The following is a 24,139-nucleotide window of genomic DNA, read 5'->3' on the forward strand; positions in this document are numbered from 1 at the left end:
AATATGCAGCAACTTCAATTGGAAATATTTCCAGTGGTTGTATAGACTTTGTGTAGATCTTACCTAATAAACAGATAAATGTCTCTATTTGATATGACACTTAGCCATCTGTTTACTTAAAAAGAAAAAATATTTCATACGCTTTCTTGTGTGACAAAATGTCTGTAAATAACATGGAATTCGTAAAACAGTCTTTTAGACTTGTATAGACTACTTCCTGTTTTTTTTTTCCTGTTATAGCTCTTGTGTAGTAGTTGACAATGATATCAAAACCACCATTTGACCCAAATGTATTAAATATAATGAAATCATTCTCTTCGTATTACAAAAGATAAAGAAGCATGAAATCTATTTTCTCTTATTTTAGATCGTATTCCTCAAAATGAGGGCTTAAAGTAATACTGATGCCCAAGGGAGGAAATAGCTGTCCTTTCATTTTGTCCTGCATATGTCTAATAGCCAGCAATAGTTCTGTCTTCTGTAGTTCTCTTAACATATAGCAAAGCCCATTTGAACTTCTTGATTTTGAATATTGTTTTATCTTGCATTTAAATCATGATTTTCATCTTTCTTGGTATCAGTGTTCTTAATGTGACTGTTTAAACAAAGCATGCTTTAATGGCTTCTTAGGAAATACTAATATGAGCTGTTGTACACATCTCTGAGTACATCAAAACTTGCTTGACCTGTGCTTTGAACCAGCTCTGAGCCAGGGGATGTGTAGAATTAGTGTGTTACTGAGCCTGAGGAGATAAGTTCTCATTTTGTGGATAGAGTAAGGTTATGTCTGCCTGCAAAGTCTTTGGAGACATACATGTTGATTGTTTTGGTACTCCTCTTAGATCTGTGTTAATATTCCTGAATCATATATTGAGCTCAGGTGTGTTTATATATGTAACTCCTAACCAGAATGCATTCCCCTATTGTACAGTGACTAGGGTCTAGTAGTGAGAACAGAGTATCTCCCACTCTAATACGTATACTGAATGGGTTGAATTGTGAAAATAAAAACAACCACTATTCTGTTCTTCATTGCAGGCAGTATGGGCTCTTGGCAACATTGCTGGAGACAGTACTATGTGCAGAGACTATGTACTGGACTGTAATATCCTGCCCCCTTTACTGCAGTAAGTCTGTTTTAATATGTTCTTCAGAATTTTGTTGAAGTGTCTGATGAGACTGAAGTCTACTTTGCCTTGAAAAATAATTATTTATTATCTTGGACTAATCAGTTTTCTTTATGGGGGCTTCTTTTTTTTTAATGTGCTTAAGAGAAAATGTGTTAGGAGTGGCTAAACTGAAGCTATTTTATCCTACGGTGTATGTGGATGCCTGGGACTATTACAGAATTATAGAATAATTTAAGATGACCTCTGGAGGTCATCCGGTCACATCCTCTCCTCATAGTAGCTGAGATCAGAATTGGTTGTTTGGCCACTTAACTAGTTGTGATTTAAACCTGCCAGGTGGTTAGGAACCATGAAGCTGCTCTTTCACTATCCCCAACTGGGATGGGGGAGAGAATTCAAAAGGTAAAAGTGTGAAAACTCATGGGTTGAGATAAAGTCAGTTTATAAAGTAAAGTAAAAGCCACACACAATCGGGGCAAAACAGGGAGTTTATTCACTACCCATCAGCAGGCAGGTGTTCAGCCACTTCCAGGAAAAGAGGGCTCATCATGAATAACGATTTCTTGGAATGACAAAAGCTGTTATTCCAAAAGTCCCGTCCCGTCCCCCCCCCCTTTTTTTTTTTACCCTGGCTTTTATTGCTGAGCATGATGCTATCTGGTATGAAATATGTCCTTGGTCAGTTCAAGTTTGGCTGTGTCTCCTCCCAGCTTCTTGTGCTCCCCCAGCCTCTTTGCTGGCTGGGAAGCACGAGCAGTCATTGAATGTGTAATCACTGCTCTGCAACAACTGAAAACATGGGTGTGTTATCACTGCTATTTTCATTAAAAATCTAAACCGTAGCATCATACAAGTCTCTAAGAAGAAAATTAATTCTATCCCAGCTAAAACCATGACAGTAGTGAAATTTGGAAAATCATAGGTAGATTCTGTAACCACCCAGAGCAACCTGTTGCAGTATTTGACTGTGGCATGGTGAAAGGACAGTGTTCTGATACCCGATCAGAATTTTCTCTGGGGTTCTACCCTGTTGTCCCAGAGGCATCGTGTGGTATGGGATAGCTATCAGGAAAAGAAAATGACTTGTTACAGTTGTGGAAAAATTAGGCCTTGCCTTAGTGCATTCCTCTTAGGCCAAAGCACACCATGACTAGTAATTTCTAAGCTGTCAGGAAAATGCCTCATTTAAAGGCTTCACACTGTTTGACTTAATTAACCAACTGCACAGACATAGTTGTGCAGGATTGATCTCAGATGGGGGGATGCACAGTGTACCAGAGACTGGAGCGGCTTTGGCCAGTGTGGTAGTCCTAACATAAGAGGGCAGCTTTGGTATGCAGATATCATAAAGATGTCAATATTACAGTACAACACACTGTTGGCATTCCTGTGTCTTATGGAGCAGAAGCTGAACCCTGCAGATAATGTGTGAATATCATCCTGTAAAAACTGCAGAAAGATACTGTTTTGGGGTGACCTGTAGAATTTTTGGTCTTATAAGAACCCAGTGGGCAAGATGGAACCATTGTGCACAGAAAGTCTGTGAACTGTGGTTGCTGTGAGATACGTGACTGTTGTAAATGTCTGGGAAACCTTAAAGGTGATTGTATGTGTTCTCTCAGTTCTGTTCTCTGTCAGTAGTAAGCTTAACAAAGAAAAGTCTGTAGTAGAGCTGGTGGACTGAGACTGACACATAAATGGCTGTTCCAAAAGAGAGTATTTTTCAAAACTACCTATACATCTACTTACAGTAATTTTGTCACAATTCCTGTGCCTCTTGACTGTTAATCTGTCATGTCAACATCTAGAAATTAAATTAACATGATTTTAGTGTAATAGTATTTGTTCTTGCCAGGATACTAGTATTCACGTCTGGCATGTAGGTTAGTATCCAGCCATCAAGCATAATTTTTCGCAGGTTGTATTTTTATAGAAAAACACTCTGGCGCATTTTTCCCTTCCACCAGTTAAAACGTAAACCTGAAATCATGTGAATGAATCATGGGGCTGACCCTCCTGGGTTGTCTGGTTTTGATTTTGAAAAAGTAAAGCTTGAAATTTTTGTTTGTTTTAGATTGCTTTCAAAACAGAACCGTCTCACCATGACCCGAAATGCTGTATGGGCTCTATCCAATCTCTGCAGAGGAAAAAATCCTCCTCCAGATTTTGCCAAGGTAAGAAATATTTGAAAGGAAATATGTTGTGAAGTGGTGATGTCCAAATAATAAAGGTGGTGAAGCTTAAACTATACTAGAAACATTTCAGAATTTCTTTGATACAATGTATTGGCTTCTTACAAACTATTGGTTTTAGTCTTTGTTGGCAGATATTTACAACACCACAGTTTTGATATTGCTGCCTCCTAGTTAATTTGTTGTTGTTCCCATTACACAGTAGAACAAAAAACTCTGCATCATGGCTGCTTTAGTGTGAAGTATGGCATGTCTTAGTGGACAACTATGAGTTAAAGTTGCCAGATATTGTACTGTAGAGGCTGAAGAATTCTCGTAGTGCTTTTCTGCTGACTTTTTTTTCTGCTACAGAGTTCTGAAATTTTCATAATACATCACCTTGCTATTGATCTTAAAGATCATCTGATTCCAACCCTCCCTGCCACGGGCAGGGACACTTTCCAGTAGACCAGGTTGCTCAAAGCCCCCTCCAGCCTGGCCTTGAACACTTCCAGGAATGGGGCATCCACAGTTTCTGTGGCCTCATAGTAAAAACTTCTTCCTATTGTCTTATCTAAATCTTCCCTTTTTTAGTTTAAAACCACTCCCCTTGTTTTATCACTGTACTCCCTGATAAAGAGTCCATCCCCAGCTTTCCTGTAGGATCCCCTTCAGGTATTGAAAAGTTGCTATGAGTTCATCCTGGAGCCTTTTCTCTGGCCTGAACAACCCCAACCCCTTCTGCCTGTCTTTATAGGAGAGGTGTTCCAGCCCCTTAATCATCTTTGTGGTCCTCCTCTGGACATGTAATACCTTTGTGTCCTTCTTATGCTGTTGGCCCCAGAGCTGAATGCAGAACTATAGGTGGGGTCTCATGAGAGAAGAGTAGAGTGATAGAATCACCTCCTTCGACCTGCTGGCCATGCTTCTTTTGATGCCAGTGCATAGTTCTATTGCCGTGTACAGAATTAACTGACATTAATAAATATTCTTGCCCTTTTAATTGTGTAACTTATATATCTAAATGTTTTACAGGTTTCACCTTGTCTCAGTGTGCTTTCCTGGCTGCTCTTTGTCAATGATACAGATGTATTAGCTGATGCCTGCTGGGCGTTGTCCTATTTGTCGGATGGCCCCAACGATAAAATCCAGGCTGTGATTGATGCAGGAGTCTGCAGAAGACTTGTGGAACTGCTAATGTAAGAAATTATTCTAAGCAAATGCATTATTCACTTCTTTCCCTAAAATCAAGGTTGCTTTAACAGAAGCATAATTAGATATATCCTGAAATTTAATAATTTTCTGAAAAACAAGATTTGAGTTTTATAATTTTACCTGTCTCCACTCATGAGGAGCAGAAACAATGAAACTTTTTCTGTCCTGGTTTTGCTCTTTCTTAAGAGCAAAACCCACATCTAACAGATGCATTTTTGTAACATTTACCTAAAACCAAGAAACAATAGATTTCAATGATGTAAATTAAAAAGGCAATTAAGGCTTGTTAGATTAAAGCAAATCTGTCATTGATTTAATGAATAGAATGTGTTATGTAAGGTATGTTTTTTACAAAGAAGTGTTTCCGTTTCAGAAAAAAAAAATCTTTAGTTTTTCCTTCTAGTCCTGATTTTAACGATGAGGGGAAGATGCAGTACAGGGGCGAATGCATATGATCGCAGAATATGATTAAATGACTGTTTACAGAGGACTGTATTCCTCTGTCTCATTATTTGCCTTTGTGCACGCTACATTAAGCGTGTTCCATAGTTAAAGCTGATTTTTTTCACAAGGATGCCTATATTCTGAGGTACTTGTATTTTTTTTTAATCTCACGTTTGAATTTTTATGCTACTAAATGGTATCTAACCCTAGAAAGAGTTACCATTAGTTTAAAATCAAAGTGTGTGCTGTTTCAGGTGATGAGTTAAGTCAGACTTAGCAAGGAAGTTTTCCCCTAGCTCATGTTTCTTCCTTGAGGAGGTAAAGATGATGACAATTCAGGATGGTTAACACTTCAGTCTTTCTTCGGTAATTCTAGGCACAACGACTACAAAGTAGTATCTCCCGCCTTACGAGCTGTTGGGAACATAGTCACAGGTGATGATATCCAGACCCAGGTATGGATTCACTTTCTCTTGTGTTGTACCTCTGTTCATATTTTTGTTAATAGTGATTAACCTGATAAAACCTATTCACAAGCACCTCTTCCCGTTCCTTTTGAAGTTTGAAAGTGGAAAGATTGACACTAGTTGCCTCAAAATATGTATTGGTTTTCTTAGGTTCTCTCCTCAATTCTGAACTGCTGTTAATTCTTATAATAATTGCATCTGGGATTCTGATGTAGCTGTCCAATATTCTTTGCATCTTTCTTTTCCTTTCTGGTTTGTTTAAAGCTAGTCTGCCTCTTGTGCTGAATTTTATGCTGAATGATGTAGCATGGTGGGGGCTATTGAGGGCCTGTTGCGTTTGACACCAGTAACGGTCTATGATGAATATACCAAAAAAGAGTGGTCAGATTTTGGATAGTATGTAACAGTCTGGGTACATTCTTGGAGAAGCAGGAGGCAGCGGCTCCCACCACTGTGTTGGGATTAAACTGGGAGCCAGGAACTTGATGCCTTAGAGGTACTACTAGGTTTTCAACCTACTGTTTGGTAGGCTTTTTAAGAGATGGTGGCTCCTATTAGTTTTTATGATCAGTGGGAGCAGAGAGTCCTTGCCTTGCATCCGTGTTATCTGTGATCCACTGGCTGGTGGCAACCTTTTTTTTACATGCAGAGCAGAAGATCCCATTATGAGCTTCAGCTGTTGTACCTTTTGTTAAAGTTTTCTTACTTTGTGCATTCTGACATCCTTTTGTCAGGCTCATTTGGTGAGAAAAAAGCAAAGTACAGAGTAGGCTACCGCTTCTGACACTTTGCTGGATTTTAGTATCAATCTCCAGCTCACAAACTAAGAAGCACAAAAAGCATGCCTATATGATGCAGAGCTCAGACAAATGCACAACCAAACTGGATTTCAGGGAGCGTAGTGATAGGACAAGGAGTAACGGATTTAAACTAAAAGAGGGGAGACTTAGATACAAGGAAGAAATTCTTTACTATGAGGGTGGTGAGGCACTGGAACAGGTTGTCCAGAGAAGCTGTGGATGCCCCATCCCTGGAAGTGTTCAAGGCCAGGCTGGATGGGGCTTTAGGCAACCTGCTCTAGTGGAAAATGTCCCTGCCTATGGCAGGTGGGTTGGAATCAGATGATCTTTAAGTTCCTTTCCAAACCAAAACATTCTGTGATTCTCTGACTGACTTCACAGGCTCAAACAGGCTTGCTGTGGTGGGCTGTTGACTTTGTTAATGTGAATGGCAGAAGAGGGATCAAGAAGCAGCGGTAGCTGCTAATGAGGAGTGCAGTGTGAAGGAAGTGAGATGGACATCCAGGAGATAGTGGTAGCAGCTAAACACATGAGATGATTGAAAGAATTTAGACAAAGATACTTTCAGTCAAGTGTAGATGCATAAAGCATGTGATTCCCCATGCAAAGCATTGAATTGCTTCTTCCATGTAAATTATGCTGAAGTTAAAATCTGATTTCCTCACCTTGAGGCTTGTTCAATGCTTATTTCTTGGCTTGTATAAGTGTATCCTTTTGAATTTTGTTGCTCTCTGACAATGAGGTCAGAGACAAGGATGAGTTAGTCAGCAGCAAGGTAATGTTTGAATATCTTGTCACCAGTGCTGGAGGAGGTCAACATGTTTTTTTATTGTTACTTTGATTGTTGGGTAGCTGGACTGTATTGGCATTTTTGTATTTTCTCAGTGGCTATTTTGCGGATTGCTCATGAGCAGTACTTTGGGATTTCATAGTGTTGTTTTTCTAAGTAAAACCCCATGGGATCACTAAATCATGTGTAATGCAGGTTATTAAACAGTGCATTTCATAAACTGAAATCTTTGAGTTCAATTCAAGAAAAAGTTTCAACTCCTTTGCACGCTGTTTTTTTAAGAAGAGCGTACCTAAGTGTTCCTAAAATTCTAAAGAATATTTTAAGGAAAATAGCTTGATGATCCTGCATGCAGACAATGTTTAGTGTGTGTTCTGGACCCCTCTTTAGGGGTCCAGAACACACTAAAATCTCTGCATATAAATAGATCTTGGAGGGAGAAGGAAGAGCCCAGCTTTGACAGTCAATACATTTCCGAATGTGAGAGCAACATACCTACCAGTTGCCTAAAAAATGTGTACAGCCTCAGAGCACAAACCTGCTTTTACCTAACAACTCACTCCCAACTCTTAGTAATTGCTGGTGTTTGGAGATAGGAAGAAAAAAAGATGACATGTGAGGGAAAAAAAAAAAAAACACCTCTCTTGTCCCATTGTATATATAAGAAAATCCTAAACCATAACCTTTTTCTTTTTTTCTTTCATTTTTTAAAATTCTTACTTTGCAACGGAAAGTTTTAGGTATATATGAAGAGTTTGAGAAGACGTAGTAGGGGTGGATAGGGAGAGAGTGATGAGCAAGGCAATTCAGTCCATGGATTTCAAGATGAGAAATTATTACCATTACTTAGCTTGACTCTCTCATCCTTTTCACTTTCACAAACTGGCAGAAGAATTTCTCAAAAAAAAAAAAATGTATCACATGGTCTTTGTAAGCTGCCAGCTTTCGGTATACAAGGCAAAATTACTGTGTTTCTTAGTAGGCTCCTCTGATTTTTAACTCTTTTAGGATTGGCAATTTAATTAACATTTAAAAAAACCCAACCTTCTCTTCTGTGAAGTTCCAATTTTTTTTACCTTTTTTTTTTTTTCAATCAAGAATTGCCCGTTCATGTCATTGGGCATAACATTGGCAATTGGCTGCTCTGCTGTGCCAGCTGATGTAGAAAACAGAAGTAGCTGGAGCTTCCAGATGCGCAGAAGCATAGAAGACCAGAGTATAGGAAAATACTGGTGTCTAATTTTTGTTGATCATAATGGTCGTAGTATCTTGGTATGTTCGGGTGATAACAAAGATGTGTTGTCCTATTTGAACTACTCAGTTGTTTTTCTCATTAGCTTTCCTGCATATAAAATGCAAACATTTATCTTAGTTTTTGCTCTATTTTTTTAAATAAAGCTTTTTGGGAATTATCTTGACAGCATATGCTTTCTAGCTTTTGAAGATACTGCATTCCTTATTTCATGTAATTCTCTATTCTAAATTTCCTCTAAGATGTGATTTTTTTTCTTTTCTATTCAGGTAATTCTGAATTGTTCTGCGCTGCAGAGCTTATTGCATTTGCTAAGCAGCCCTAAAGAATCTATCAAAAAGGAAGCCTGCTGGACAATATCTAATATAACAGCTGGAAACAGAGCCCAGATCCAGGTAACCTTTTCAGCTATGATTGGTAATCTTTGTTTTGCAGGCTAGAAAGAACATACGGGGTGGTAAACTGTTTTTTGTGTTGTATGTACACAATTACATAGATACATATTTACTCATAAGCAGAAGTGTATTACAGATTTTGTGGATAATTAGAATATTTCAATGCCTCAGTCAACTCTCAGATGCAATTTAGAATTATTTAATTTCATAATCATCCACAGATTATGGGGGGGTAGACAGTCATGCTAGAGAATGATGAAAGTGGACTAAGCTCAAGAAAAACTTGCTTTAAATAATTTGCTTCATGCCTTTGACAATTATGATACAGGAATCATCAAGTAAGAAACAAGGAAGTTACAAACTTTGAGAATCAAATAACTTTAGATGTTTCTTGATTTCACCACCAGATATGGACCAACTACATTGTAAATACTTCCTTTAGTCATAATTACATATTTTTATAAATCCTAAAACTGGCAGTTGTGCTTAGCCAAATCAAAAAATACTTTTTATTAAACTGAACAGTAGTAGAGGATATCTAACATGTTGCTTTGGGGTTTGTCCTTCCTGGCTGTACCAAATTTTATAATCCTGTCATGTAACATGATAGCACACACAAGCAAATGAAAGTCTCAGTCCCTTAAGTCAATCTTTACAATTAGGCCTCCAAAAGACCACGTATTTGTTCAGAATCTGGACTTAGGTTCAGCCATCAGGAGGAAGTCCTGGGTTTTGTCTCCCAGTAGTACAAATGAGAGACTGACCATCTCTACAGAGTTTTTTTTTTTTTTTTTTTTTTTTTTTTTTTTTTTTCTTAGGCTAGGAAATGAAGAAACTGCTAAATACATTTTTGTTTTCCCTGGAAGTGAAGTTTTAAGAACAGCCATACTAAGAAACTTTTTGCTTGGCTTTCAAGGAGAATGTCTTTCCTTATTTTTTTCCAGTATTGCTCAGGGAAGTAGTTGAGTCACCATCGCTGGAGGTCTTCAAGAAGTGTCTAGATGTAGAACTTAGTAGCATGGTTTTGTGGTGGACTTGTCAGTACTAGGTTAAATGTTGGACTAGATGATCTTGGAGGTCTTTTCCAGCCCGAATGATTCTATGATTCTTTGAACTGACGGAAAAACAAGATTGTAGCATCTGATAAACGTACTAGGTTCCCATCAAGATGGTTGAATGAAGGTTCCTTACAGAAATCAAACTTATTTTTTTCTGAAGTTACGTTTCTCAGTGCTCTTCTCTCTCACAGGATATAGAGTATTCTCAGGGATTGCAGAGGATGTGTTGAAGTCCAATTGAAGGCATCTGGTCTTTGAGAAATAGAAAAGAATAGCAGAAATATTAGGGTTTAGAAATATTTTTGTCACTGTTTAGTAACCAGGCAGAAAGCAATCCAAGTGTATATTACGTTGGCAGAAGTGACTGATAGATATTTTTGTCATGTCCTTTTCCTTAGAAATCAGTCTAACTTGCTGTTCTCAGAATTATCATGACGTGGTTAAGCTTCTTCACCAAAGGGATAGAATTCTTTTTGCAGAAATCTTGCAGGAGATTGTGAAAAAAGGCTGCGTTGTTTTCCCTGATGAAGCCCTGGTACATGTTTTGCAGGTAGTTTTTGCAGCAGTTTAGTTATGCCTTCTACTTATGAACAATATTCATCTGCTGAAGGGGCAACATAAAAGTCTTGAAGAAGTCTTCATCTACCTTTCAGAAAAAAATAGGAAATTAAGATGAGACTTTTCAAGAAGATAAGTCTCTGCTAAGCTTTCTGGAATTAAGTGTGAATGTTATCTAACTTAAGAGGTACTCATCTTAATAAGTAGGCAAGAAAATAAAACTTAGAAGCTGGAAAACATCAGATGAAAAAGACGTACAGTAAGGATGTGACTAAGATGGAACTGAGAGCAAACAAACCTCTTACAGCTGTATTTACATTTCTTAGTCAAGATTTTACTCTTTCCACTGAAGATGATGATTTTTTGTCAGATTCAAAAGGATTTAGTCACTTGATCTAACGTTGGTAGAGCTTCAAGAATTTTGATTCTAGTTCTGCTGTCGCTTGTGTATTAGATCTGTGGACTAGGTGAATATTTAAGTTTTTCTTATAACTGTATAAAATCAGCAACTGCATCACTTTTTGTCTTGTATCAGCAGTTCTAATTGCTGTACAGTTAGCAGTGCCAAGAAGGTAGTTACTACCACTTGTAATAAGATAAAGTTTTTGCCTTTTCTTTCAGTGAAGGATCTTTTGGCTGCCTTATCCATGCTATTACTACCTTAGAAAATATTGCTGCTTCTTCTTTCTATCTGGTCAGCTATTCTTGCTTTTCCCAGGAAGCTTAAGAGGCCCTGGGGAGCCTAAGAGTTTTAAGCCTAAGAGTTCTGTGGAACAGTCCAGCCTAGCGCATTTATTTAATTTTGTTTTCTCCAATTCTGTCAGAGGTGCTTTAAGATACAGAATCATGTAGGAGTGTTGCAAACTATGAAAAAGAAGATCTTGAGAAAATCAGAAATATTCATAAAGTCATTCCATAAAGAAAAAAGTATCTAAAGTGGCAATAGAAAGTAAAGTTCATTATTAGAGCATTTTTTCAAAACCTCAGGATCTCTGTTTTCATATTTGCGATCTACTGAAGTTATAATTGTGAAGAGTTCTAGAGGTAATTTGTTCTAATACACCTAGAAGCTATTTCAATAATCCACTTGCTTTTGTGCCTTGTACATAAGTATTCAATTTATCACATCCTGTTCAAGTGAAGGAGTTACTGTGCTAACAAGGACAGGCACTATTCCTACACCTGATACACACTGCTCAGACATCTAAAAGTAAAGGTGTAGGTGGAATCTTAACTATACCCTTCATAAACCTCACACTGTTCAGCTGTTGTCTCAACTTTATTTGAAAAAAAAAGTGATAAAGTAATATCTCTTTTGTTAAAGTTAACAAAATTTGCCTAGTCTAGCTAAACAAAATTGTTAGGTAGTCTAGCTAAACAAAATTGTTAGGTATATCTGTGTGTGTGTGTGTACAGTAGTCTTTAAAGGTTTCAAAATGCTTCATCACTAGTTTAGGTGAGACCTCTTTCTACTGAGAACAGAATAGAATTGCTTTATGCCTTGGGAAAGGGAGGTGGGGAAGGCAAAGATGGGGAAATTAATGCTATTAGCTATTAATATTGCACCTTCATTTTTAGCTGGTGATCCTTTAGAAGTACAGAAGAACCCTTTTGCTTTGTAAAGAAAAATGGTTATTGTTGTCTGGGAAGAAGCTCGTTCTTGGTATTCTTGTGCCAGGAAGAAAATGTAGAGTCAATCACATCACCAAAATGCATTTATATTTCAAGGAATTCAGCTTTAAGTATAGCCTGCCTTAGGCTACATCACAAGCAAAAATTAATTAAATAAATAATAATAATCTCAAAAATGAAAGTTGTAGTTCCTCATTCAAGAATCCCCTAGGCCAAATTCAGAGCAATTGAGCTACTTTTGAACTCTAAGTACACACATGATATGTAGCAAAATACTGACTCTCCCAAGTGTATTACCAATACAATCTATATTGTCAGCTGTAAAACTGAGATTTAAAAAAAAACACGTAGTGCGTCTTATCTGGAGCAGGAGTTAACTATCCCGGTAATTGGGACATTGTGCAAATCACATTCATCATGAGGCTTAGGTTTTTGGAACTGAAGAAAGAGGCCTGTTAGAGTGAAGTTGTGAAGTAAAGGATGCTTGAAAATGTTTGCAACGTGTTTGATTGGAGATCTCGAGGCCACTGTTTCTTAGAAATAAATATTAGCAATTGCAAGTGTAATTAATTATCGTATGCTGAGTCACATCGCAGATGTGTAAAACAGTTCCAGAAAAGCTCCAATTCTTTAGAGTCTAGTCTGACTACAGATTTTGTCATGTGAGGTTCAAGGTGTAATAAAACCTCCGTTCAATTCTGGAGCTGATACGTCTGCTTTTCTCACAAACTTCCTTCTTTGAGCTATTCTTTCAGATAACTCCTACTCCATGTCAATCATTGTAAATGCTTGAGCTGAAAAATGCTTCAAAATAGTTTCTGAAGTTGGAATATGCTTTTGGTAAAGTACTTCTTGAACATGGTCCTATGCTAAAATGTAGCATAGAGAGTAGAAGCCTGTTCTGTTTTCACTAGCTGAGAGGACAAGGGATAATTCCCATTTGTGAAGAATATCCAGTTTACTAAGAGCGTGGATGGACCTATTTCATCCATCTTGCATTTTTTACTTTGTAGAAATGAACTTCAAAGGTAAACGTCACACATTGTTATGAATTAAAATATCACTTCTGGAGAATTGCCCTTCATTACAGAAGGAATTCTAAATACTAGATGCAGCTCTGAACTAAGTCATTTATTTTCCTTCCTCCCCAGTCCTTCCAAATTGCTCAGTAGTTCCTACTGCAGCTTACGGACTGTTACCAGATCTATTCCAGTCTGTGCTGTTTTAACTGGATTTTGACCACTCGCAATCTTTAACCAGAAATCAAGTAAAAAAAAAATTCACTCTATGGTAACATTTACTGAAAGTTAAATATCTGCTTTGCATAGTAAGTACATTATTACAAGTTACAAGCTGATCTAATGAGTGGGTTGTTGCTCCAGAGCCATCAGGAAGCTTGAATACCATGGAAATTCTGGGTAGTGCTCAAACCATAAATCTAAGCATCACTTCAGCACACCAAGAAGAAAATGAAATATTTCAGTAAATCTAATGCATATTTATCTAACCAATATTAACAGACAGAGCTATATTTAGTGTTGTTTAAGATTGCATTGGGTTACGCTTCCTCCATCCACCCACTCAGAAGTATAGAAATACAAAGTTAGAGGGAAGGACTTCTATATTCATTTCCACTTTCATACTGCCTATAATGTTGTTAGCACACTCCAAAGGCTTTCACTGCCATTTCTAAAAGATACGACAGCAGCCTATCGCTATTAGATTTGCACTCAAACACAATCAAGTAAACTCTTCCTAGTGTTAAGGCAATGTAAGTTAACATGCATGAAATGTGTGCTGAACTTTGTTTGTATTTAATGTTTAAAACACAGGAGTTTTTTTTTTTTGTTTTTCCCCCACCAAACGTGGAAGTGAAAGCCTTTCAGAGTGTGTTATCAACAGTGTTTAGGCAACAAAAAAGTGATGGAATACAGCAGTCTTTCCCCTCTTTATTTCTGTGCTTTTAAGGTTTGGGATGGATGTGTATATCCTGATGCAGTCATGATTGTCACTAAGTATAGTTTTTGTTTGTTAATTTCCTAGTTTGTATACAGCTTTGCTGTACTTCAGTGGATAGCTTCCCCAGTCAGGGAGAAGGGGAACTACATCTTCCTGGAAATCAGAAGGAGAACTGCACAGCTGAAGCTAAATCCTGACTGTCGACCCTTCTGAAGGGTATGAAAGGCTATCAGATGCCTCAGAAAACGCAACCTGTTGAAAAGCTATGAAAGGCAGTACACCAGATACAATCTTCCATATCTGGCAGTGAAGACATCATAGGAGTTCTCTCCTGTTGACAGGTTAAGAAACTTATAACTTCTTTTCTGATATACCTTAAATTCTCACAAGAACATCTGGCAACCTGAATACGGCTACATATGGTAGCAACAGGATCTGTGCCGTATATTTCTTCTTTAGGGTTTCCTATCCTTGATGAAATGTTCCATAAGCAAGTGTAGCAAATGCTACATTGCGTATCAGTTCTAGAAACTCCAGAATGAAATGTGTTTTTACAAACTGGGTAAAGATACAAGCTGAGAATTGTCAGAACTTCGCCAAAAAGGCCAGAGTAAGGCTGAGCACATGGGAAAAGAATACTACAGTTCACGTGCAGAGTTGCAGTTTACACAAGCAAACTATCAAATTATTTAAGTATAAAATGTGTTTGGTTCATGCCTTAGGTTGCACAAATGGTCTCAAATCCTCATGTGCTGTTTGTGGTGGCAGGACATAAAAATAAAAAGCCTCTCAAATAGGAGCAAAATATGGTGTTGCTGAAAATGTCATGTTTGTTTGTCTGTGAACCAGCAAAAGTCAGAGATGAGTGATTTTTAGGTTTAAGTTTGTGTTTAAGTAAAACTGTTGTTAGGTTTCCATATGTGGTGCATCCATACATCACACCATATTGAGGGTAGCACAGCTAGAATACCTTTGATTCCTTTCTTCTGTCTGAAAACCTCAGCAGTGCATATTACTGTACCTTATGGAGGACAGACCCTAAAATCTGGAGACAGCTTAGCACAGTGCTGTTCATTATAGTGCAGGTTCTTCCTGAGAGCAATAGCAACCTGTGTAAACTAGTATAAACTTTACTTCATACACAGCTTGGTGTATATGGACTTAGTGTCTGTGTCAACAACGTAAGCCCATTAGAAACGAGATCTGAAGTGCTTCCTTCTTGACTCATATGGCAGCAGGTTTGTACTCATATGCCATCATCTGAAGTGGCTTTGCCTTACAAATATTTGCTAGGTCATTTAGAAAGCAGTTGTAAATTGAATCTGTAAAAAGCATAAGTGGATCACAAGGTAGTGAGAAAACCCTGTGAACTAAAATTCCCAGCCTGGAGGAGGAGAACATAGTAATAGGACCATACTCACAGCTTCCAGATAGGGTGGTGACTGTAATCTTGAATTGCTGAAGATAATGAGAGATCTTGCAGGAGCAGAACACAATCACGGTGTAAGACTTTGTTGCTATCACAGGCATGTGGTGATTCATGTGTAGACACTTGTATACTACATGTGTGTTTTTGCATACCATAAGTGACTTATTTGTGGGAACCCAAAGAAGTGGAGCAAATTATTTTGGTATTGACCAGTTTATGTACTGATCTAATACACTGCTGCTGAAAGCTGCTCCCTAACCATGACTATATTGTTGTTAGATTCAGCATCCATGCAGATGTAATAAAATTCTGAACGTTCATTTTCATCTATCTCAGCTCTTTAAAATCAAATATTATGAAGTGAATAAGCTTGGTTAAAGAAATAAAAAGGATGAAATGTTTCAAACAGACAACCCTCTTGGAGGGTCAGAGCTGCAGGAATGCTATCCGTTTTAAAACAAAACAAATACTTCAAAAGTGAGGGCCAGATTGTCTAAAGGACTGGGTATTACCATTCAATTTCAAATTAAATTTGAAAATACAGATTTTGATTCAAATTCAGTTTAATTTTCTGAAAGACTCAGTTATTGAGTCAGAGTTCAGTTCCAACAAACGTGAAGGCATGCAATTGGGCATAAATTTTGGTGTTAGTTTCCTTTTTTAAAGGATGGGCTCTGCATTAGCTCTTGGGCAGAAAATGGATTTATAACATTTTTGAAAATGCTGCCTCAGCGCCCAGTAGCAGCCTAAAGTCAACATGAATATTCGAAAGCTTGAGGAAAGGGATAGATAGAAAAAATAAATTATTCTAGTTCTGTTATTGATTGTCAGTGTCGCCCTGTATGTACATCCATTTTCAGAGGACATGGTGGGAAATGAAATGGGTGGCAAGGAGCACCATAAAATGTCAACCTGATTCCATATCAGGTGCAACTGTATAGACTAAGGGACAGGTGGAGGGACATGGAGAATGCTGTAGAAACATGAGTGGCATCTGAGAAGATGAACAAGGAAGAATTATTCTTTGCTTTTGAGCAAGATCATTGAAGGCAGAGACAGCAGAGTAATGAGTAGGTGCTGCACAGATGAGCACATATCTTTTCCTACAGATGTATTCAAACTAAAACTTATTGCTGCAATTGGATTTAAAAACATGAAATGTATCAAGAGTTTACATTTTCCTGTGTATCTGCTTTAGATTGCTTTGGAGCATGATGTTAAAATATTTTTCTTACATGCGAGCATAACAGTGATTTGGATTGAAAAATCAATGTGAACTGCTAAAAATGACGTGGTTCTTGGAGTGTTTCTTTAAATTTGTTATCCTGTTAGCCTGCTGTTATCAGACTCCTTTAAAAATTTCAGTCACCTTTAGATAAATAAGAAAGTTACCATACATCAGCTCCTCTGAAAGAATGTTTTAATATCTTTTACATTATGGCTAGGAGGAGGCAGTTGCCCCCATGAACGGCCAAGGCACCTATAATTTTTTAGGGAATAGTGGAACACTTGAACAGCTGGCAGAGTGAGATGTTTTTATGTCAGTCTTTAGTTTACACCTTGAAATTTTTTCACCTTTTGCTTTTATCATTTTTTTTTAAGTTATTGAACTGAAATCCCTTAACAGTGTTCATTTTATTTGAAAGGTACGATAAACATGAGCGTTCTTTAGATTTACTACATTACTTCAGTTTTCAGCACATTTCCATGCACATACTGTGGTAATAGTATTTTTTTTTTAAAAAAAGTCATTCAAATCAGCACTTAAGTCATCACTTTTAGGTTCTCATCCTACCACAATCCTTTAGGGTGTTGCTCTGCCTCAGGTTTGCTTTTCCTCAAGGGGAAAAAAAAGGAAACAAAAAAACAACAACAAAAAAACACACAACAATCTGTTTCAGTTGCTTACTATTTTATCGTGTAAGTAAATTTAATTGAAAAGAACACATGACTTATTTCTATAGTAATTGTTCTCATGTAAGATGTCAGAGCTAGGAGTCCGTGTATATTCTAGTTTGATTTCAAGAATAACCACTGTAAGAAAGGCTGTAAATGTGGGGTTTAAAATAATAGATACTGCTAGCACTTTTTCTTTAATGCTTTGTTTTCTTTATTAATGTTTTATTGTTTCCAACCCACTGGAGCTTAACTGAACTTCCAAAATTCAGTGAAGATATGTTCAAAGCAAGCTATTTTTTGATCTAGTTGATGTTTATTTTACAAATACAAGGCCTGTGATTTTCAACTGGCAATAGACTGCTAGCTGAAAAACCATGCTGTACTACGGAGGGATAGTTAAGTGCAGTTTACTGGGACTCATTCTGGAGTGAGGTAGTGATAGCACTTCACGCGTGTCAAGCAGTGGGAAAGGTAAAAGTCTGCTGGTCTTCTCTCTTGAGCCAGTCTCCTTGCGTGAAGTACCTTACCAAAGGCTGTAGTAATCATTGTGGTCTTTTAGCCTGTTCTTGGGTAAAGATAGCTGAATTCGTGATACAGCGGGAAGTGAACAAGGTGCCTGTAATCATTTATACAATAGCTTAGAAGTTTGATCATTCACCCAAGAGATCTGAATTCATTTCCTTCTGAAAAAGTTCAAAGGCATGTTTTGCCACTCTCAGGAGAGTGCTTTTATCTACCTGTCTTTTCACTGAAGCAAAGAGATCAAACTTAATGAGACTGGAGGAAAAGAATTAAGATCTTATGTGATTTTTCTCACTTGTTACTGTCCCATTGCTAGTACCCATTGTTCTGGAATTCTCCCTACTCTTCACCTCCTACAGGTCTAAATTGAAATATTTTAAGGTATTTTTTTCTTTTGGTGATCAAAGTTAAAATGCTTGCAGCCTGTTGGCTAAGATGTGCTGGTTTACTTGAATGCTGTTGTGTAATTTTCTCTGATTACTAAAGAAGCTTGTTCTGAGATGATGCTTTATAAGTAAATAATTCTCTTGTACAAGCTCTTGTTTGGGAAGAGGGATTTAAGAAGCAATAATTTTCAAAAAGTTTAGCAAAGACAAAGGGTGTCTTAAAATATTATTGTACCAATTCTTTCAGTCTTGCATGCATTCCTTAAAATATGTTACCCTAGATTCCAGAGAAGTTGCATTATGATCGGTGAAGCCAAGAGGCATACATGAGAGAGAGTTATGAAACCCCAGCGCTGGGTTTCTTACATTCCACTATTGCTATTTGTTTAAGTTGCTGTTCTTTGGGAGGGCGAAGTTTGGTGGCAGGATTGTGGAGGCTATACTGCCCTGGTCCTCTAAGCGGTGCAGAAAATGAAAAAGGATTCATGTTGAATATTGTCACTCTTAGTGAATGTTTCCCCTCAGTCTAATGCAAATATGAAACCTTTCAAAGCTAGAAAGCAGAAAAATGTAAGAAATTTTTTTCTTACCCAGTTCCTGTTGAGTTTTATTTTGTGATAGCTTTTAAATTCATACACTCTTTTTAGTTGAGGGCCACAAATTGCCTTTTTAGAATAGTAGATTCTGTGGTAAAAGAGACTGTTGATAAAACTAACGCACAGTATGGGTTTACAGGTTCATCCAGCATGGATGCCCAGATAAATAGGAAGGATAAAAGAAATGTCAACAAGTTGTTTTTTTTCACTGGATAACTGTCTACCCAGTGAATTGCCTGTAACTTTATGCTGGATGTGGTCTGTTTCTGTCTGTAGAGCTCCATGAAAAGGATCTCTTTGTCTTTCTATGAATTTGCTGTTACCGGTTCAGTGATGACGTACTTAGTAAATGGTTGATTTAAAAATGCAACCCTAAGCTCTTGTTTCTTTCAATTACCCATATGAAAGAAAGCGTTTCAGATCTTTTGTGGTAGGTGTGTAACTGAGACGGTCTTATTTTTTTACTGCAAAAGGTTCTTTCCAGGGGCAGTTACTAGAAACATGGTGCTGCTGATTAAGTACTCGTTTGACTTGTACCTGTTTGGGCTATGCAGTTAAGCATATTACTGAACCATCTGTTGATTTGTCTTTTCACCAGGAAAGAATATATTGTTTTGAGTTCTTAGTTCTTACAATACATTCTCTCTTTTCTCAATTGTCTAGCCTTGCCAAAATACAGTATCTCACACAGGAGTTTATGAACTTTTTTTTTCTGATTAGGGGGATTTTAATGACTTAGTGGTTTACTGGCTTAATATCCGAGTGGTTCATTACCTGGAAAAATAAGGGATTCTCCTGCTGTCAAGGTATAATTAAGTTGCACGTTAGATATGGTGATAGTTTCAGTCTGAACGTGTTATGAATTACTTTGGTATAAACACTAACCCCAGTGATAATTAGGGTTTTGAGTGTAAAGCTGTAAACTGATTTTTGCCTGTTGAGAAGTAATGTTTCATTATTTAATGTGTAGTGCTGAGCATAGGCATTAAATGGCTCAGGACAAGGAATTTATTTCTAATTTTTATTATAACCCTGACATGTCATTGCTTTTTTGCAGACAGTCATCGATGCCCATATCTTTCCAGCTCTAATAAATATTTTGCAAACAGCCGAGTTTCGGACGAGGAAGGAAGCTGCCTGGGCAATCACAAATGCAACATCTGGAGGCTCTGCTGAACAGATCAAGTACGAAATAGTACAAATGTTTCAATGAAATTGAGTGAGTTAGTGTTTTTGCAAGGAACCAAACTAGTAACATAGAAACTCAAAAATCTTTCTGTAAAGAGTTGGTACAGTTTTGACAGTCTGTATGTAAAATTCTGTATGCTTCCAGAGTTTGTCTCTAGAGAGATGACATCTTTAGATTGAGTTGTGAATGAGCCATTCGTTCCTGTATGGAGAAATCAGAGAAGAACTTCAGTTGTACTTCATTAAAAGTTTAATTGTTTTTTCTAATAAGATAAACGGTTCAATTAAACTTCTTCACAGGGGTCATTACAGAGTGTAACAAAATGCATTAGCAACCTGGGAGAGGTGTGGCTGAAAGGCATATTCTCAAGCCCCTGAGACAAGGGCATCGTGTGCATTGTTCTTTCTGTTTAACTTATACTAGTATATGATGCTTATATGCAACTTTGTATAAAATTAATACTTTAATATAGTTAATCCTGATAACATGCAATTTAAACTTACAAACTTATAGATAAAAGTTACAGAATTAAATGATTATTTTATATCTTTCTACACTTAGAGTTGTGTAGACAGATAATGTATTTTAAAGATATTTTCAGTCTCTCAGCAGAATTGACTGGATACATATAGATGTCTGTAACTTTTCCGGTTTCTGCAATCAAGTTCATATTTTATCCGTTTGTTTTGGTTCTTAGTACTTCACACTAAATGCTTAAATGGCTATATCACTTTTAACTTGACAAACAGCTGTTGTCTGTGTGGTGTTTTTCAGGTATTTAGTAGAATTGGGATGCATCAAACCACTCTGTGACCTCCTTACAGTAATGGACTCAAAGATTGTGCAAGTAGCACTGAATGGGCTGGAGAACATCCTGAGGCTTGGAGAGCAGGAATCCAAATGCAGTGGCACTGGCATTAATCCTTACTGCGCTCTTATTGAGGAAGCATATGGTATGAGCAAAACATCTGTGGATGGCAGGGATTATAGCAGTGATCATGGATCCATTAGAGTTTCAGTAGACTAGATTGTATTAATTTCCTTACCACTTTTACCTGTAAATGAACTGTTCTTAGGCAAATAATTTACCAGTGTGCTTCAGTTTTCACATTACCTTTGTATGTAGTTGGAGATACTGTGTGAGTGTTTGACTTCTTTCTTTTTCACATTGAGGAAACCTCCTGGGTGTCATTCAGCCCTAGTATCTTCTCTCCACAGCAGATAAAAGTTCAGGATCTCTGCTCTGTTTCTCACGTTTCAGGCCTTTCTTTCCTTCTCTGCTGCCTTGCAGAATTCTGCCAGCAGCAGCAAATTCTTGTTTTGGCTTTGCTTTGCTGTAGTTATGGCATGCACTGCCATCATTTAATCCTGGTTCTGAGGTATGTCTACTCTTAAGGCTAGTTTCCTTGTTAACAGGCCTGGGGTCTTCTCAGTTCAGTCTGGCCATTTTCTGTCCTATGTGGTATATCTCTCTTCACCTCAGCAGCTTCTCACAGCAGAACTAAATACCGTTGATAAAAGCATAATCCTGTGTCATGCCAGAAAGGATAAAACTGTCTAGCAGTCTGTCTAGAAGTCTGAAGGTGGAGAGCTTGTAAATTGCTCACCCTTAACACTTGCCTTTCTGTGGGATTTTTCCCTAATGCATTGTTCAGGCAGTGACGGCTCCTCTCTTCTGTATGGCTCTTTTTTTTTTTTTTTTAAGTACAGAGGACACAGCAAATATGCTTGCTCTCCCCTTTATGAATCTTGATCCTTTGTCCTCTTTGCATACTGCTCTGATGGGACAGCCTGCATTCCCTGTCTCTAAACTCACAGCTGCCCTTAAATTTTCAAAAATACTGAAATGACAAGCAATTTATATTTAATCTATATGGTTGTGGTGGTTTTACCCAGTTGGGCAGCTGAACTCCTCCACAACTGCTCTCTCACTCCCACCCCTCGAAGGGAAAGGGAGAGAAAATAGAATGGAAAAGGCTCAAGGGTTGAGATAAGGACAGGGAAATTGCTAAACATTTATCATTATGGGCAAAACAGACTCAGAATAAGGTGATTTGTATAACTTATTGCCTATTACTAACAGAGTAGAGCAGTGAGAAACTAAAAACAAACTGAAAACAGAATTTAATAACAAGATAGGTCAGACTACGGATGATGAGGTACAGGGCTTTGGCCAGATGAGCATACTCATTATATGCAAACAGCCTCTTAATATCGCCTCCATTTCTCTACTTTCTCATGTTTGTTCCTCTGTGACCTACATTGATCCTTCCCTTTCCCTGTCATTGGCTTTTTCCATAAACATATGTGAAGTCCTACATAATTCCAGAATTCTCCTGTTCAAATCCAATTCTCTTCCCTCAACCCTAGCACAGGTCTCTTAACCTGGAATGCAATATAGCTTGTGTAGTATTCTAGTGAGAATTTCTTCTTTGGATTGGCTAAGCAGGTTTTGCACCAGCTGTAGTGTATTAACTGTTCATTGTCGTAGAAGTAGTAGAATCAGATGGAATTGGTTGTCTGGGTCATTTTTTTTTTTAATATGAGTAGCCCTTAGTGAGATATCCTTAAATGCTCTGAGGTTCAAGAGGAGTGTAGTCTTGAGTAGTCCTGTAGAGGTAGGTTGAAGGCAGTCATCTCATAGCTTTGTTAGCTTAGTTGGCTTGTTATGCTTGTTTCCGTATTGCCCAGCACTGAAGTTTTAAGAAAAATTAAAAATGGGTTGTCAAGAGCAGTATAGGAGAGGATAGTAACGTGGAATATTGCTCCTTGATTAATATATGACTTCCAGGAAAGAGCTGCATCAAAATAATTTTTTTTTGGTGCCTGATTCTAGTTTGTTTGTTATTTCCATGCAAAGTAGGCGGGTATTCTAATTTGGAGATGTTCTAGGTTCTCAAATGAGGTGTGGCAGTTCCTAGCTTAAAGGTTTCATTTATGGTTTGGGAAGCCTTGATTAGTGGCTGCTGCATTCAGAGAACTGGGATAGCATTGCTGCTTCTTGAATTCTGTGAACTGTATTCTGTCAGCTCTTGCCCATGATTCCTACGTCTTCACAGAATCACAGAATGGCTGTGGTTGGAAGGGACCTCTGAAGGTCATCTTGTCCAGCCACCTAGAAGCAATTGCCCAGGACCATGTCCAGGCAGCTTTCGAATACTTACAGTATAGGGATTCCACAGCCTCTCTGGGCAACCTGTGCTGGTGCTCATTCACCCTCAGTTAACAAAAAAAAAAAAAACCCAGGGAGGGGGGGGGGGTTTCCAGTGTTCAGACAGAAGAACCTTCTGGGTTTCAGTTTATGTCCATTGCCTCTTTTCCTGTCACTGGGCATTGCTGAAAAGGGCCTGTCGTACTCTTCTTTCAGATACATAAATATCTTGATAAGATCCTGGCCCCACCTGCTCCCGAACCTTCTCTTCTATAGGTTAAACAGTCCCACCTCTCTCAACTTTTCCTTATGGGATAGATGCACCCTTCCTTTATTCATCTTTGTGTCCCTTTGTCTTCTGTCACGAGTTACCGTGGGATCAGTAGTTCTCTTCACAGTATCAGTCTTAACTTGGGATATGCCTCTGATATGTACCCCATTTAACAAAAGCCACAGGTATAAACAGAACTTCCCTTCTTTTATCAGTGTTGCAGAAACGTCAATAACAGTGCCAGATAATTGTTTCCTCTAGTATCCATGCACTGTAAAAGGAGTTGAACAAGAAAACTGCTACAGTACCCAATGTACTAGATATTTACTAGGGTGGCTACAACTTGGATTTCATTACAGCATCACTCCTACGTATCAAAGATAATTCAGTTTGCTGTATTTTCTGACTATGAGGCTTGAGTTTGCCCACGTGCTTAATATGATTGTACAAGTTTAACTGCATTGTATATACATGATATGCAGGAGGTAGTGGAGTCACCATTGCTGGAGATTTTGAAGACTTGGCTAGACAAAGGCACAGCTGAACTAATCTGGTATTGCTAGTAGTGCTGCTCCAGGCTGCAAGTTGGACTAGATGAGTACCAAAACTGACTTCTAACTTGCAGTTAAGTGATTATACAGTCGTGGCCCTTGTAAACCAAAGTGCTGTGAACACACTTTCAGGAAACATGGTCCTAAAACTCTCTTCAGAAAAAGTCTTGAGGCCTAGTTTTTCACACATTCATTGATTTATTATATTTTTGGAGTGGGAGGGGAGAGGCAGACAAATTATGAAACATGCATTTGCAAATAAATTCTGTAGTTC

The 24,139-nt window shown here is 37.9% G+C and overlaps 1 protein-coding gene across 1 annotated transcript in view; it reads left to right on the forward strand.

Moving 5' to 3' along the window:
- KPNA1 (karyopherin subunit alpha 1) overlaps positions 1–24,139 on the forward strand; it is a 55,724-nt gene that overhangs the window by 26,090 nt on the left and 5,495 nt on the right. The window contains exons 7-13 of the mRNA XM_035314335.1: positions 1,039–1,127; positions 3,205–3,304; positions 4,337–4,500; positions 5,337–5,415; positions 8,539–8,664; positions 19,761–19,888; positions 20,667–20,845. Coding sequence (XP_035170226.1) covers positions 1,039–1,127; positions 3,205–3,304; positions 4,337–4,500; positions 5,337–5,415; positions 8,539–8,664; positions 19,761–19,888; positions 20,667–20,845 — 865 coding nt within the window. The remainder of the gene's footprint in view (positions 1–1,038; positions 1,128–3,204; positions 3,305–4,336; positions 4,501–5,336; positions 5,416–8,538; positions 8,665–19,760; positions 19,889–20,666; positions 20,846–24,139) is intronic.

Source organism: Oxyura jamaicensis, chromosome 1, assembly GCF_011077185.1.
Source record: "Oxyura jamaicensis isolate SHBP4307 breed ruddy duck chromosome 1, BPBGC_Ojam_1.0, whole genome shotgun sequence".
Lineage (NCBI taxonomy): Eukaryota > Metazoa > Chordata > Aves > Anseriformes > Anatidae > Oxyura > Oxyura jamaicensis.